A 13679-nucleotide genomic window follows, 5' to 3' on the forward strand; every position below is an offset into this window, starting at 1 on the left:
TTTTTTGTTAGTATTTTAAATAATACAATTTAAGGATAAAGTAGTAAATAAATTAGCTTAAAACCAAGGGTAAAATGGGTAAAAAAAATCAACTCAAACTCATGTATTCTTTTTATATACGGTATAGATATATACTAAAAACATCTAGATATTTTCTTAATGTCGCATCATTAGCTTCATACCCAAGTTAACTGTTAAGCTTGTGTTTCACTCAACCACAAATTCTATGATAATAGGAAATTCTTAAATTAATTTTGTTGATAATAACTTTTTTCATCGACTCGTGAATAAGTTATTCCACGACAAAATTTTCACACCACAACTTGAAAAAATATAATAAGTTCAAATTCTCATCCTAATCGATATCTAAAACTTCCATTTGAATTTTTAAGAAAATAAAAATCCGTCGAAAATTGTGTAATCAATGCATAAAAAGCTTAAAAAATGTCATTTTTGACTTGCAATTTCTACTTTTGGCTTCCTTAACCAGTGCCCCAGGGGCATTGGTTAACATGACCCAAAATTTAAAGACAACATATATATTTTACCTGATTTCACTAAATCAAGAGTAAATTTTTTTTTTACATTTTTCACAACAATATGAATCGCTTTTTTTTAGGAATCAATATGAATATGAATCACTGAGCACCTTGTGAAAAATAGTAGAACACTTATTTATATAAGTACATTTACGAACAAGCATTTTTGACAAGTTTCAACAAACAAACGGCTAGAAAAGCAATACATGATAAAAAATAAATAGTAGTAAATGCCAACCTATGTATAATCGCATATAAATAAAAAAGACACATGAAGTGCCACTGAAATATAATTTTTTTTAAAAAAAATAGAACATTTTCTTAAACAAATTTTGGTGAGTAATTGCCAAGAAAAGGCTATCCCTTCCAATTTTTAACTCTTAACTCATGTGTAATCGCATATACATTTATTGAACAAGCAAACCCCATATTTTGGATCGGAACAGTAAGACTCACACTCACTATCATAGGTGCAGTAACTTTCAAATCCTGCGATGTAAACAACACAAATATAGGCACGTTACAAAAAGGAACGAAAAGATTAAACCAACTTTTTCAAAAGAATGAGAAAAGAGACGTACCACCATTGACTATGACAAAAAATAGGGAAATTAAGAGAATGATAACACTAACAAACTTGAAAAATCTAGCCATATTTTTTTTTTCCCTCTTTGCTTATGACAAATTACTAGAAAATTGTTTGATCAATTTATAATATAGAAAACATCATTTCTATTTACTTATATTAAATAGTTTTATTTTACTCAATTAGTTGCTTGAACTTAAAACTCCTTCCAAAAAATAAAACGATAATTAAATGTCTCTTTAGTACATCAATGATTTATAATATCATTAATCCTTCCAAAAGTTAAATATCTCTTAAGTATATCAATGAATTATGTTTCACCCTTTAGTGCACTCAGTTGATCACTCCACCTTAATAACTTTTTCTTAACCCTTTCATGATAAATAAGGGTGAAATCATAAAAGGAAATTATGATTTTTCTGTTTTTTTTTGTTTTTTATGGTTTCCTTCCATCCGAGATAATTATTTTCTTAACTCAATTGATCACTTCACATCAACAATATTTTTTACTGAAAGTTGCTTATATATTTTCGCCAAGAATTAATTGGAGAGTACGGACAGAATAAAATTTAGATGAAGGGGAAAAAATTCCAAGAGATAACCCACAATTTTTTGGATTAAAAATGCCAAGTAGAGTCTAAAAAAAATTAAAATCTAAGAAATTATTAATTAAAATCATGTTCTTGACTGCTCGTCAGTCAGTCTCGAGTCTGAAACTAGGCCCAATCCATTAAAACTCAAGAACACTATTCGCACCCTCCTCTTGTTTGGGAGGCGCGCTCGCAACTGTCATGGACATCCAATTCTTTAAGAATCGTAACACCTCTTCCATACATTCAATTCAAAGTCTAAGGCTTAACCAAGTTTCTTGGGCTCCAGTGGCAATGAGCTCCTTCAAAGGACGTACCTGGAGAATACCGGGTTCGATTTTCAGGGGGAACAACGCTTGGCTAGTGTGCATGCCGCTATGCACGAGCCGGATTAATCGCCCACCATTGGTGGATCGGAAACCGGTGCGAAAGCCAAAAAAAAAGTCTAAGGCTTGAAGGTTACACACCTTGTCATCTGTTATCGCAGACCAACAACTCTCGCCCATCACTTTGAGGATCTCCATTATTCTCCTACAAAAGAGGTCTTTTCATGAGATTAGATTAGATTAGATGAGATTAGATTAAGCTTAAAATGATGAGATTAGATTAGATGTTTTTGAAAAAATTAAATAGATTCAATCTAGATTAGTCCAACAATCCCAATACTAGAAGAAAGTCTACTCACTGATCATAGTAGACAACGGATTAAATATAAAAACATGAAATATAAAGTCGTGAAAATAAATAACTAGAAATGTAAAGTGCAGAGAAAATAAAGAACATAAGTGTAAAGAACAAGAAAATAAAGTTGAAGAAAAATAAAGGACAAGAAATTATAAGAACTTTGATTTCAACTTTGTAGCAAGTTTACAAGTGTTTCAAGATGGTTTACAAATCTGATAATAGGCCTATTTATAGTCTAAATTCATACACAAGTCATTAAATTCGATTTACAAGTCTTAAACTAGAGAATTGCGAAAGTTTGTAACAACCATTTTCTTTTTTTTGAAGAAGTTGTAACAACCATTTTCTAATAGCACAAAACACATGATCGTGTACGTTAGGTCGTGCACTTTTCAAACCTTCCTGATTCCAAGTGACAAAAATTCACAGTCGTGATTGTGATACACACAGACCGTGTATTTTTCTCTGCCATTTTCCATTCCTTTACTCGCTAAAACACACGGTCGTGCTCTTTTTTCAGCATTTAAAAATTCTTCATTTTCTATGGTAATAGGAAATTCTAAAAATAATTTTGTGGATAATAACTTTTCTCACCGACTCGTGAATAAGTTATTCCGCGACAAAATTTGCACTCCTCAACTTGAAAAAATTTAACGAGTTCAAATTCTCATCCTAATCGATATCTAAAACTTCTGTTTAAATTTTTAAGGCAATCGACGCCCGTTGAGAATTTAAATAGAAGATCTATTTTACCTGATTTCACTAAATCAAGAGAAAAATTATTTTCATATTTTTCACAACAATATGAATCACTTTTTTTTTTTAGATATCAATATGAATATGAATCACTTAGCATCTTGTGAAAAATAGTAGAACATTCTTATTTATATAATTACATTTACTACAAAATTTTCAACAAGTTTCAACAAACAAACAACTAGAAAAGTGTTAGGACTTAAGCCCATGAGGAGAGTCCAACCCAAAATACTAGTCCAATAGGTGGGAGAACCTCATGGCTTAAGTACCACATCAAGCACTTTGATATACTCGATGGTATACTCGATGCGGGACTCCTAATTCTCATCCTAATCGATATCTAAAACTTCTGTTTAAATTTTTAAGGCAATCGACGTCCGTTGAGAATTTAAATAGAAGATCTATTTTACCTGATTTCACTAAATCAAGAGAAAAATTATTTTCACATTTTTCACAACAATATGAATCACTTTTTTTTTTAGATATCAATATGAATATGAATCACTTAGCATCTTGTGAAAAATAGTAGAACACTCTTATTTATATAATTATATTTACTACAAGATTTTCAACAAGTTTCAACAAACAATCAGCTAGAAAAGTGTTATGACTTAAGCCCATGAGGAGAGTCCAACCCAAAAGACTAGTCCAATAGGTGGGAGAACCTCATGGCGGGAGAACCTCATGGCTTAAGTACCACATCAAGCACTTTGATATACTTGATGATATACTCGATGCGGGACTCCTAACATTGCCACACCCTTTAAGAGCCGACGTCTACGACGACTTTCACTATATCGGCACTGACCCGATGGTAGCCCTTTCCTTTTTGGCGGTTCGGTGAAACATCTTTATCCAGCCTATAGGTAGCCCTTTTCGTTCTTTTGCCGGTTCGGTGAAACATCTTTATCCAGCCTATAGGTAGCCCTTTTCGTGGTACAACTCTCTCGGTAAAACATCTTTATCCAGCCTTAGGTAGCCCTTTTCGTGGTACAACTCTCTCGGTGAAACATCTTTATCCAGCCTATATTCTATACTCGATGCAGGACTCCTAACATTGCCACACCCTTTAAGAGCCTACGTCTACGACGACTTTCACTCTATCGGCACTGACCCGATGGTAGCCCTTTCCTTTTTGGCGGTTCGGTGAAACATCTTTATCCAGCCTATAGGTAGCCCTTTTCGTTCTTTTGCCGGTTCGGTGAAACATCTTTATCCAGCCTATAGGTAGCCCTTTTCGTGGTACAACTCTCTCGGTGAAACATCTTTAAACTCTCGCCCTTTTCGTGGTACAACTCTCTCGGTAAAACATCTTCATCCAACCTTAGGTAGCCCTTTTCGTGGTACAACTCTCTCGGTGAAACATCTTTAAACACTCTCGGTGAAACATGGTGAAACATAACTCTCTCGGTGAAACATCTTTAAACTCTCTCGGTGAAACATGGTGAAACATCTTTAAACTCTCTCGGTGAAACATCTTTAAACTTGAAGTAGATAATATAGTCACAAGGAAGGGGGGGGTTTGAATTGTGACCCTTTTAAAATTAAACCTGTCACTTAAAATTTTATTCTCAAGTTGAAAACTTGGAATGGTTAAGTTAACTGACAGACTTCAAAACGTTCTGAAGTGTTAGTCTGAAAAACAGTTTGAACAGTTAAGTTAATTAAATGTGTTTGTGTGTGTGTTGTGTTTACTGAAATTAAAGAGTAAAGAGAAGAGAAGAAGGACACACAGAAATTTATAGTAGTTCACCCAATGTGGGCTAGTCTACTCCTCACAGTTTTGTGAGATTTTCCACTATGATGCTTGAGATAACTTCTCAAATCCTGCACCGTACAAATCTGTTCACCTGAACAATTACACAACCTGTATTCTCTAAGCCTCAGCAGGCTTGCACCTTTCTTGCTAAGTTACCTACTTAGACTTTACACCTTTCTGCTCAACCTAATACTTTAGTACCCCTAAAGCTAGATGAGACTTTGTTTACAATTTGTATGGAGTTTGTATGGAGTTTGAATGATATAGATCAGACAAAGGAGAAATGGAGGAAGAGATTTATCTTTAAAAAGATAAGAGAAATATTGATGTACACTTTGAAGACTTCTTGGAATCTTTGTGATGATCAATGTTTTTGCTAAGGCTTCAAACACTCTTTTGTTGTTTTCTTGTATGCTTTGCAAATGTGTGTGTTATGCTGAGGCCTTTATCTCTTTTTATAGAGTTTCTTGAACCTTTGTAGCCGTTGGAGAGTGTCCACTGGTCTTGTGCCACGTGTCATGGGACCCACCAACTTACACTTGAATTCTGGGCAAAACTGATATACTTCAGAATGTTGTTGTGTTCTTGAGAATACTTCAGAATGTTGTTGTGTTCTTGAGAATTTTCCAGAATATTGTTGTGTTCTTGATGATCTTCATCTGGGTTCATGTGAATTGACGGTCAGATGTGCATCTGGGCTTTTTGCAGATGAATGTCACATGAATTTTTGGGTTGTACTTGAAGATTTGCTTTGTACGACTTCAGAATGTTCCTTGGTCAGATTTTCTTTGCAATCTGCCTTGGAACAAGTGCAGGATCTCATAAAGTGGAGCTGTCACTTTCATTCCATGCTTTAGGGGATTTGGTTTGCTTTGTACAGTACCAACTCCCTTATGTGTCGAAATCTTGTTGAAAAAGATTTGATCTTGCTTTTGTCTTTGCCTTTTTCTTTCCAACAACTATACTGTTCATGTCAGAAAAAGCATGGAGCAGGATCGAACTTTCTGAACTCAGGGGACTTCAGAATGTTCCTTTTTGTTTCACTTAGGATGATTTGTAAGACTTTCATTTGATGTAATCAAATCCTAATAGTGAAACATTTATGAAGTGCAGCTTAGAAAACATCTAGGATGATATTCTTGATGGAATATTCCTGATGTTTTGTACTTCAAATGTTCATAGTCTTGAATGAACATTGAAGATGCCCTCTTTGACTTTAATCAATTAAATGCCTTTATTCCTTGATTGATATTAGTCATTGTACTTTACTGGGCTTTTATTTAAGTCACGTAGACCTTGCATGTTCTTTATTTTGTTCATGAATATCTGGGCTTGGTTCTTGATGTTCATCATGAACAACCTTCTGAAATCTGTCCAACCTTCTGAAATCATTTTAACTTTCTGAACTCTGACTGAGTTCTTAAGTCTTTATGTCCTTTGATTCTTTGTTTCTTAGTATGAATTGAAACTTGTTCCTGTCTTAATTAACCACTCAAGAGCACAAGTTAAATACCAACAAATTAATCAAAGTCCATTAATTCCTTAATCATCAAGGTTTGTTATCTTTAAAATTATTTAGGGATTTTTCCTCAACAATCTCCCCCTTTTTGATGATGACAAACCTATGATTTAGGATAATGGATTTTGATTATATATATGAGGAGTTTCAGAGCTAAAAAATTTATTTTGATGCTCCCCCTCATTTTTATAATTCATGCAGTGAGTTTTTAAAAGCTTTATAAAGCTCCCCCTCACTTTTATAAATTATGGCATAAATAAAAACATTCATATTTGAACCAAAATCATATTCATTCTCATTGATATTATGCATTTAGTACAATTTTATGATTCCTATGGTTCAAAAACAAAAAAGAAATTATAAATGCATATGTGATCAAACAAAAGGCAAAAAAGGTGAAGTTTTAAGAACTTCAACCAACAAGTTTTGATCACTGACCTACTTAGGGCCTTAACCTAGAAACTTAAAGACATAATTATAATTATCCTAAAGCTTCTCCCCTTTTTGTCATCTGCAAAAAGTTAAGGAGATACAAGACAAGACCAGAGAACTAATGGGTGGAATCCCCAGAGTCAGAAGAGGGCTCAGAGTCAAATACACTAGGATCTTCAAAAATAGGAGGGTCCATGGCAAGACCAGGAGCTTGAACATCAACTGTCCATTTAGCTAGCACACAAGCAATCTTATGAGTCTTAGTGGAGACCCTAAGAGCTCTGGCAGCCATTTTCTCAGCTCTGGATGGTTTAGCAGAGGGACCAGGAGCAGATGCTTCAACCTTTTCCTTAGAAGGACCATCTTTGGTGACAAAGGTATCCAAAGATTCAAAGAGGTCAGGAATGTTTGGCAGTTTGCTAGTGTTTTTGTTTGTGACTGGTGGTGGAGAAGGTACCACATTTGGAGTGGGTAGAGGAGAAACAAAAAACTTTCCAACTTCTGATTCCATGGTGGAAGTGGAGAAATTAAGATTCTGATTTTGAGGAGTTTGTTGAGCCATGAGCTGGACTTCAGCAGAAGGTAGTGATCCTGATGCTTGAGGAATGGGGTCAACAGACATTTCATTATCTTGAGGCAGATTTGGTTCAGCAGTTGCATTTGTCTGAACATTCTGAACTATGATTGCAGGATTTTCTTGAAGTTCCTGAATCATTTCCTGAGTCTCCTGAAGCACTTCTTCATTGTTATCGCTGTTATACCCTAATTTTGGACCTAAAAATACTTATTCAATTCTTCTTTTCTTGCATCATAAGTCATTTGAACTGTCTCTGATCAATTGCATCTTTCTCTGCATTTTATTTCAATGTTATTTGCAAAATTCACATAGAAGGGTATTTTAGTCATTTCCTGCATTCAACCCATTTTTGAAAATTGCTTGAGTCTTTTAAATTGGTTTGTATGAGTCCTTGTTTCAATCTCATGTCAAAATTCATTTCAGAAATATCAGTTGAGTCATTTTTTTAGTCAGTTCAGCCCTAGGGGCATTTTAGTCATTTCCTATGTCAAAGTTTCTTTCAGTCTTTTAAAAATTTGTTTGGGTCCTTTCAAATAGTTTGAATAAGTCCTCATTTCAATTATATGTCAATATCCTTTTCAAAAATTGCATTTAAAGTCATTTTGAGTCAGTTTTGCCCCTAGGGGCATTTTAGTCTTTTCACGTGTCAAAGCTCTGTTTAATCTCTTAAAATTGTCTCTGAGTCTTTTAATTTGTTTGTATAAACTCTTGCTTTAATTCCTTGTTAAAAACCATTTTAAAATTGCATTTGAGTCATTTTTGAGTCGTTTTAGTCCCCAGGGGCGTTTTGGTCATTTCACGTAAAATTGCTGATTCATTTTAATCTGCTTTGATTTTAATCGTCTCGCTTTATGTTAATTTTCAATTTACTTTTTCAATTCAATTTTAGTTTTAATTTTCATTTTGGTCCTTGTACTTTTGTTATTTGCATTTTAATCCCTTTTTTTAAGTTTGTTAGAGTCCAAGTGCCATGTGTCCAAATGCTATTGGTCCTTAAAAGTTTGTTAGAGTCCAGTGCCACATGTCTCATTCCAATTGGTCCAAGGCTTACCACATCATCTATAAATGGGTCAAAGTCAAGTCACAATTAATGATTCAATCATTTTTTACAAATTCCACAAAAAAAGTCATAAAAATTTTCTCTCTTTTCCCTCTTTTTTTTCCCTCACGTGTTCATTTTCTTTCTCCACCATAACCAACTTCCACCACCTCTAACCACCACTTCCTCCACCACAACAAACTATTTCTCCACCACTCCTCCTCCCTAACTAACCACTTCACCACCATAACAAACTCATCAACCTCTTTCCACCACCATAACAAACTCATCAACCTCTTCCCACCACCATAAACCACCACATTAACCGTCGCAATTCATCATCATCATCATCCATCAACAACGCTGTTTCAGTTTTTACAAATTCATCAACAAACGGAACCAAAGCTTCAAGGTTCGAACCAAACCGAAATCAGATATCGCAAGAAAGAAGATAAAGGAAGTGTAAACAATTCCGAATCGAAGCTGTTCGAAGAACCGAAAGTGGTGGCTGTTTGATCGAAGTGGAAACAATCAGAATCAAGGTCCAGGAGAAAGAAGATTCAGTCGAAATCAAAGTCAGGGAGGAAGAAGATTCAGTCCGAAATCGCAAGAACGGTGACGAAGCTGGAAGCGGACTTCGAAGAAGATTAGATCGGAGGTCTTCTTGGAGCATTCCTAAGGTACTATCACTTTCTCCTTTTGGTTCAGTTATTGTCGAATCCCCTCTTGAATTGAAATCTGCATCACTTTGATTGAATTTTGCGCATGAAATCCATACCTGTACTTGTTTGTTCTCTTTAGCATGGAATCTTTTTGTGAAGAATTGGTTTAGGTTCATATTTGTTAAAGCTGTTAGAATTCTTTTTTTCCTTTGAAAGCATGAAGAACCAAAAAAGGGGACTGTGTGATTGTTGGTTTGAAACGTGAAAGAGAGGAGGAAAAACGTTTCTGGAAAATGATGGAAGGAAGCAGGGGGCGTGTTGTTTTCTTTGCTGAACCGGTTCGGGTTGAACCGACCCGTTCCCTAAACCGGTTCAGCCTTCTTCCAATCCAGGCCTTTTTTAAGCCCAACGTTCTTCTGCCTGTTTTTCCAGTTCTGCTATATCCACCCCCCATTCCTGCATATTCTTGTTTTTTTTTGATATTTGCACCTCTGTCTGTCCAAATTTGTTTACAAAAAATCCTAAAAAATTTTCTATGCGTTCTTGATATTTTTTCTTAACATTTTGGTGACATTTTTTGTGCTAAAACTTGAGGAAAGCACTTGAAGCTTCTTTTTCTTATTTTTGTTAGAATTAGTAATTTTCTTGCACTTTTTAGTCCAAAAAACCTTTAAAAAATTCCTAAAAAATTCATGAGTGTTTCTTGATAATTTTGTGACCTTTTAGTGTTAATTTTGCATATTAAAAATTGGTGAACATAATGTGGCTAATTTTCCTACTATTTTGTGATATTTTGTGCTAAAAATGAATGAAAACTTGCTTGATTTCAATCCCAATTGCTTGATGAATATTGGTGACCTATACCACTTGATTTCATAGAGTTTTAGCTGCTGTTTGTGTTTGATATTGTTGCATAATTGTGAATCTTGGTAGGTTACTTAGTTTACAAGTCACTTGTGTAAATAAATAATGTAAATGTGCTTAGGTTTGCTTCTAAAAATGTCAAGTTAGTCATGTTGCCTTAATTCCCATTCCAAAATTTGATTCCAAACCTTTAAAAAATGTGTTGGAGTGTGAGAGTTATAGGTCATGTGGCTTTTGCATTCTATGAGCAAATTTTAGTCATGTTTGCACTCATTTTGCCTTTATTTTGGGTTGTTTTCTATACTTTGTGCTATAGTGTCTTTCTTGCTTTATTTCTTTTGATATTGCCTTATGCTACTAACTATCTCATTTCATGTCTCATATTCTTCATAAGCATTCACACTTCATCTTCCTCTCCATCTTATTTCTTGCACTTTAAGTTTCAATTTCATGCAAAATTAGAATGTAAGGATTTAGGAGTTCTTGTAATATTTTACTTTCATGTCATTTAAATTCTTGCAAGACCATAGAATGTATCTAGGCCAATGATGTAATAAGGACAATGGACTCTAATGATGTACACCGACACAAGCACCGACACATGCACACACTTCACTTTAGATATATAGCTAGAATATGCATGTTTAGATGTATGTTTAGGATTGTATGTTTAGATGAATGTTTAGGCTTTATACTTAGAGAATTAATTTTCCAAAAAATATGAACAAACATCATTCAAACCATTTTCAAAATAAACCTTGGGATCAAAATCCCATTGTATTTTCCTTTTTTCATTTTTCTTAATCAAATTTCAATGAAAATAATCATACTTGACCTCTTTTGCAAAATAACTAATTCAACCCCACCTTTTTACAATCTCATGCCCTCGAGGCCTCTTTCTATTCTTCAAAATTCCAATTTTCAAACTTAAAATCAACCAACAAAAACAAAAACATTTTTGGAAGAGAACTACGGTGGATTTGATCCCTTAAACGGGTACGTAGGCAAGGAACAAAATTCCTTCAATTCAACTAAAATAAAAATCCAAAAATATTCTTCTCCCTCCAATTCTTCATTTAGTAACTCTTAGGTGTAAATAACATTTTCAAATAGCATTTAAAAATAAAGCGCGCGCGTAGAAATTAAAGACGGTTCCTATAGGATACTATAGTCGTTATGGGTGCCTAACACCTTCCCGTAGCGAAAACAACTCCCGGACCTCGATTCTCAAGGGTTTTGCTTACTTTTTCCCTTCCCAAGAAAAAATAAGATATCACCGGTTTGAAAGGTTCAAACGTAATCAATGTTTGACACCCGAAAACCAAGATAAAACAATCAGGCTGTGCATCTTGGTACACATTCAAATCAGAGCTGGGATCTTCCACATTCAGATCAAAACCAGCTTGATTTTCTTCTTGCTCAATCTCTTGAGAGTCCATGTTATCATGTCCCTCACTCATCCTTTGAGAGACAAGAATTTCAGCTACATCATGCATGTCTTGGTCATCTTCCTGAGATGTTTCTCCAACAGCATCAGCAACTTTCTGAGCTGTTTTCTCAGTATTTTCTTCAACTCCATCAGCTTTCTGAAGTTGATCAGCAGGTGAGGCAGTAACATTCTGAACTGCAGCAGCAATGGTTGAATCATTTTTCTGAAGTTCTTCTCCAGGAATTGCAGCAACCTTGGATCCTTCTTGAGTTATCTCTTCTTCTTTCTCATGAGAGACAATTCCATCTTGGATCTCCCTTTGACCAGCAACTTCATCTTCCTTCAGAGATTCCTTAACATTCTGATCTTCTGCATGCTGTCTGAGAATGTTCTTTGCACATTCTGCAACTCCTTGGAAGAGACTAACAACTGGGGGTTCATCTTCCTTTGGAGGAGAATCAGCCATGTCATCATCAGAGGCTTCATTTTCTTCTTGCCTATGAATAATTGACAAGTTCCTGACTTTTTCAAGTTTTCTCTTTTTTGTTACCTTAACCTTCTGATCTGAGTGCCTTTTCACAGATCCAGTAGTTTCTGAGGCTGTAGGAGTTGGCATGTTTGAGGTGGTTATGTGAAGTTGAGCTAGAGTCTTTGAGGTGAATCTCATGAAGGTGTAGTCACCTTCTTCTCCTTCAAGATCAACTTTAGCAGCTCTAAGAATGGGGGTGATATGCATACCATAAGCAAGGGCAGCATTTGATTGTTTGGGATTCATACATGAGTCTATCATGTGTTGAAGAATGATATAGCAGAGATTCAACTTCTTCTTTGTGATTAGGTGATACATGATGCAGAGATCTGTGTCTGTGACTGCTTCAAAAGTACCACTCCTTGGAAGCAGGGTGTGCCTAATCATGTTGTGTAAAATCTTTGGGACATCTCTTAGATTGGTGGAGTTGAAAGGGTGGTCAGGTTTGGTGTACTCAACTATGAGTTTGCTACGACTGACTTTCATCTTATCAAACCAGGAAGGAAAGAAGAGTTCATTACCTTCATTAGGGATTCTCAAAGCTTTTGAGAGGAATTCCTTGGTAATCTTGATTTCTACTCCCTTGACAGTGGTGATGAGCATCTTTTCTTTCTTCTTATCCTTGATTCTCATTGAGCTATAGAACTCTCTTACTAAATCTTCAAAGGTGAGGTCTTGGAGGGACACAAAGTGGGTCCATTCTTGAGAATCAGTGTATTCTCGTAGGTTCCAGTTTTTCTTTTTAAGATCAGCAAAGTCAAAATATTTTGCTTTGCTTACTGGTCTTTGAGATTGTTTTGCTTCCTTCTCAGCCTTCATCAAGGATGCAATCAGTTTGACATCCTTCCCTTTTCCATGCTTGGGAGGGTCAACTTCCTTCTCTTCTTCTTCTTCAGATGAAGTGGAATTCTTTTCTGAAGGTTCAGATGCTGGAGGAGTCTCAATCACTTGAGTCTTTCCTTTCTTCTTCTTAGACTCAGCTTTTGAAGCCTTCATGAACTCAGAGAGAGTTTCGTCACTATCATCCTTTTCTACGGAGTCTGTGAGATCTACGTGAGAAACCGTTTTGGTTTTGGAGGATGAGGATCCAGACATAATCCTTGAGGATTTTCTAGTTGCCTTAGGATTAATAACCTTCTTCTTGGTCTTAAGTTTGGATGATTTGGTGTTTTTGGAGGGTTCAGTGATTGGGATAATTTCGTCTGGAAGGATGGTGTGGACATGGGTTTCGTTCAGAGGTGATGAGTTTGATTCAGCAGCGGTTTGAGATGGTGGTTGAGAACGAGCAACATGGGTTGAGTCATCTTCAGACAATGGAGATGTTGTTTTGGTTTGAGCCATTTGGGAACGAAGACAAAGACAGAGTTTTTAGGTTTTTGGAGAGAGAGGGAAAGAAGGAAATGAAAAAGTTTGAAGTGAGGAGTTAGTGAAAGGAGTAGTTGGATATATAGAAGTGAACGTGTGAGAGTGGAGAAGTGGAAGAAGTTTGATGATGGCAGTTTATATGGGGAAAGAGGAAAAGAAAACGGTACAGAGAGGAGAGAGAAAAAGTAGCCGTTAAAGGAGGGAAGTAGAAGAGGTGTAGTTGACCTTTTTACCATTACCTAGTGGTTAAAAACCAAAAGAGGTTCCTTTTAGGTTAGCATTAAATGCTAGAGATATGGAAGGATCCTAAAAGAAGTAAATAATCATTTTATAAATGAATTATTTAATT

At 35.4% G+C, this 13679-nt stretch overlaps 1 protein-coding gene and 1 long non-coding RNA gene across 2 annotated transcripts; both read right to left on the reverse strand.

Annotated features, from left to right (window-relative positions):
• Positions 1–650: 650 nt before the first annotated feature.
• Positions 651–1296, reverse strand: LOC146949327 (uncharacterized). Its single transcript, XR_015027219.1, has 2 exons — positions 1121–1296; positions 651–1028 (listed from the first exon to the last, which is right to left on the reverse strand). It is a non-coding gene; the product is annotated as an uncharacterized LOC146949327 (long non-coding RNA).
• Positions 1297–6983: 5687 nt separating this feature from the next.
• LOC146949328 (uncharacterized) lies at positions 6984–13306 on the reverse strand. The gene is made up of 2 exons (XM_085748516.1): positions 11341–13306; positions 6984–7627 (listed from the first exon to the last, which is right to left on the reverse strand). The coding sequence occupies exons 1-2, from the start codon at positions 13304–13306 to the stop codon at positions 6984–6986; spliced, it is 2610 nt and encodes an 869-aa protein (XP_085604642.1).
• Between the last annotated feature and the right edge of the window lie 373 nt (positions 13307–13679).

The sequence above is a fragment of the Medicago sativa genome, chromosome 2 (genome assembly GCF_051527215.1).
Source record: "Medicago sativa cultivar Bolivia chromosome 2, Bolivia_mono, whole genome shotgun sequence".
In the NCBI taxonomy this organism is placed as follows: domain Eukaryota; kingdom Viridiplantae; phylum Streptophyta; class Magnoliopsida; order Fabales; family Fabaceae; genus Medicago; species Medicago sativa.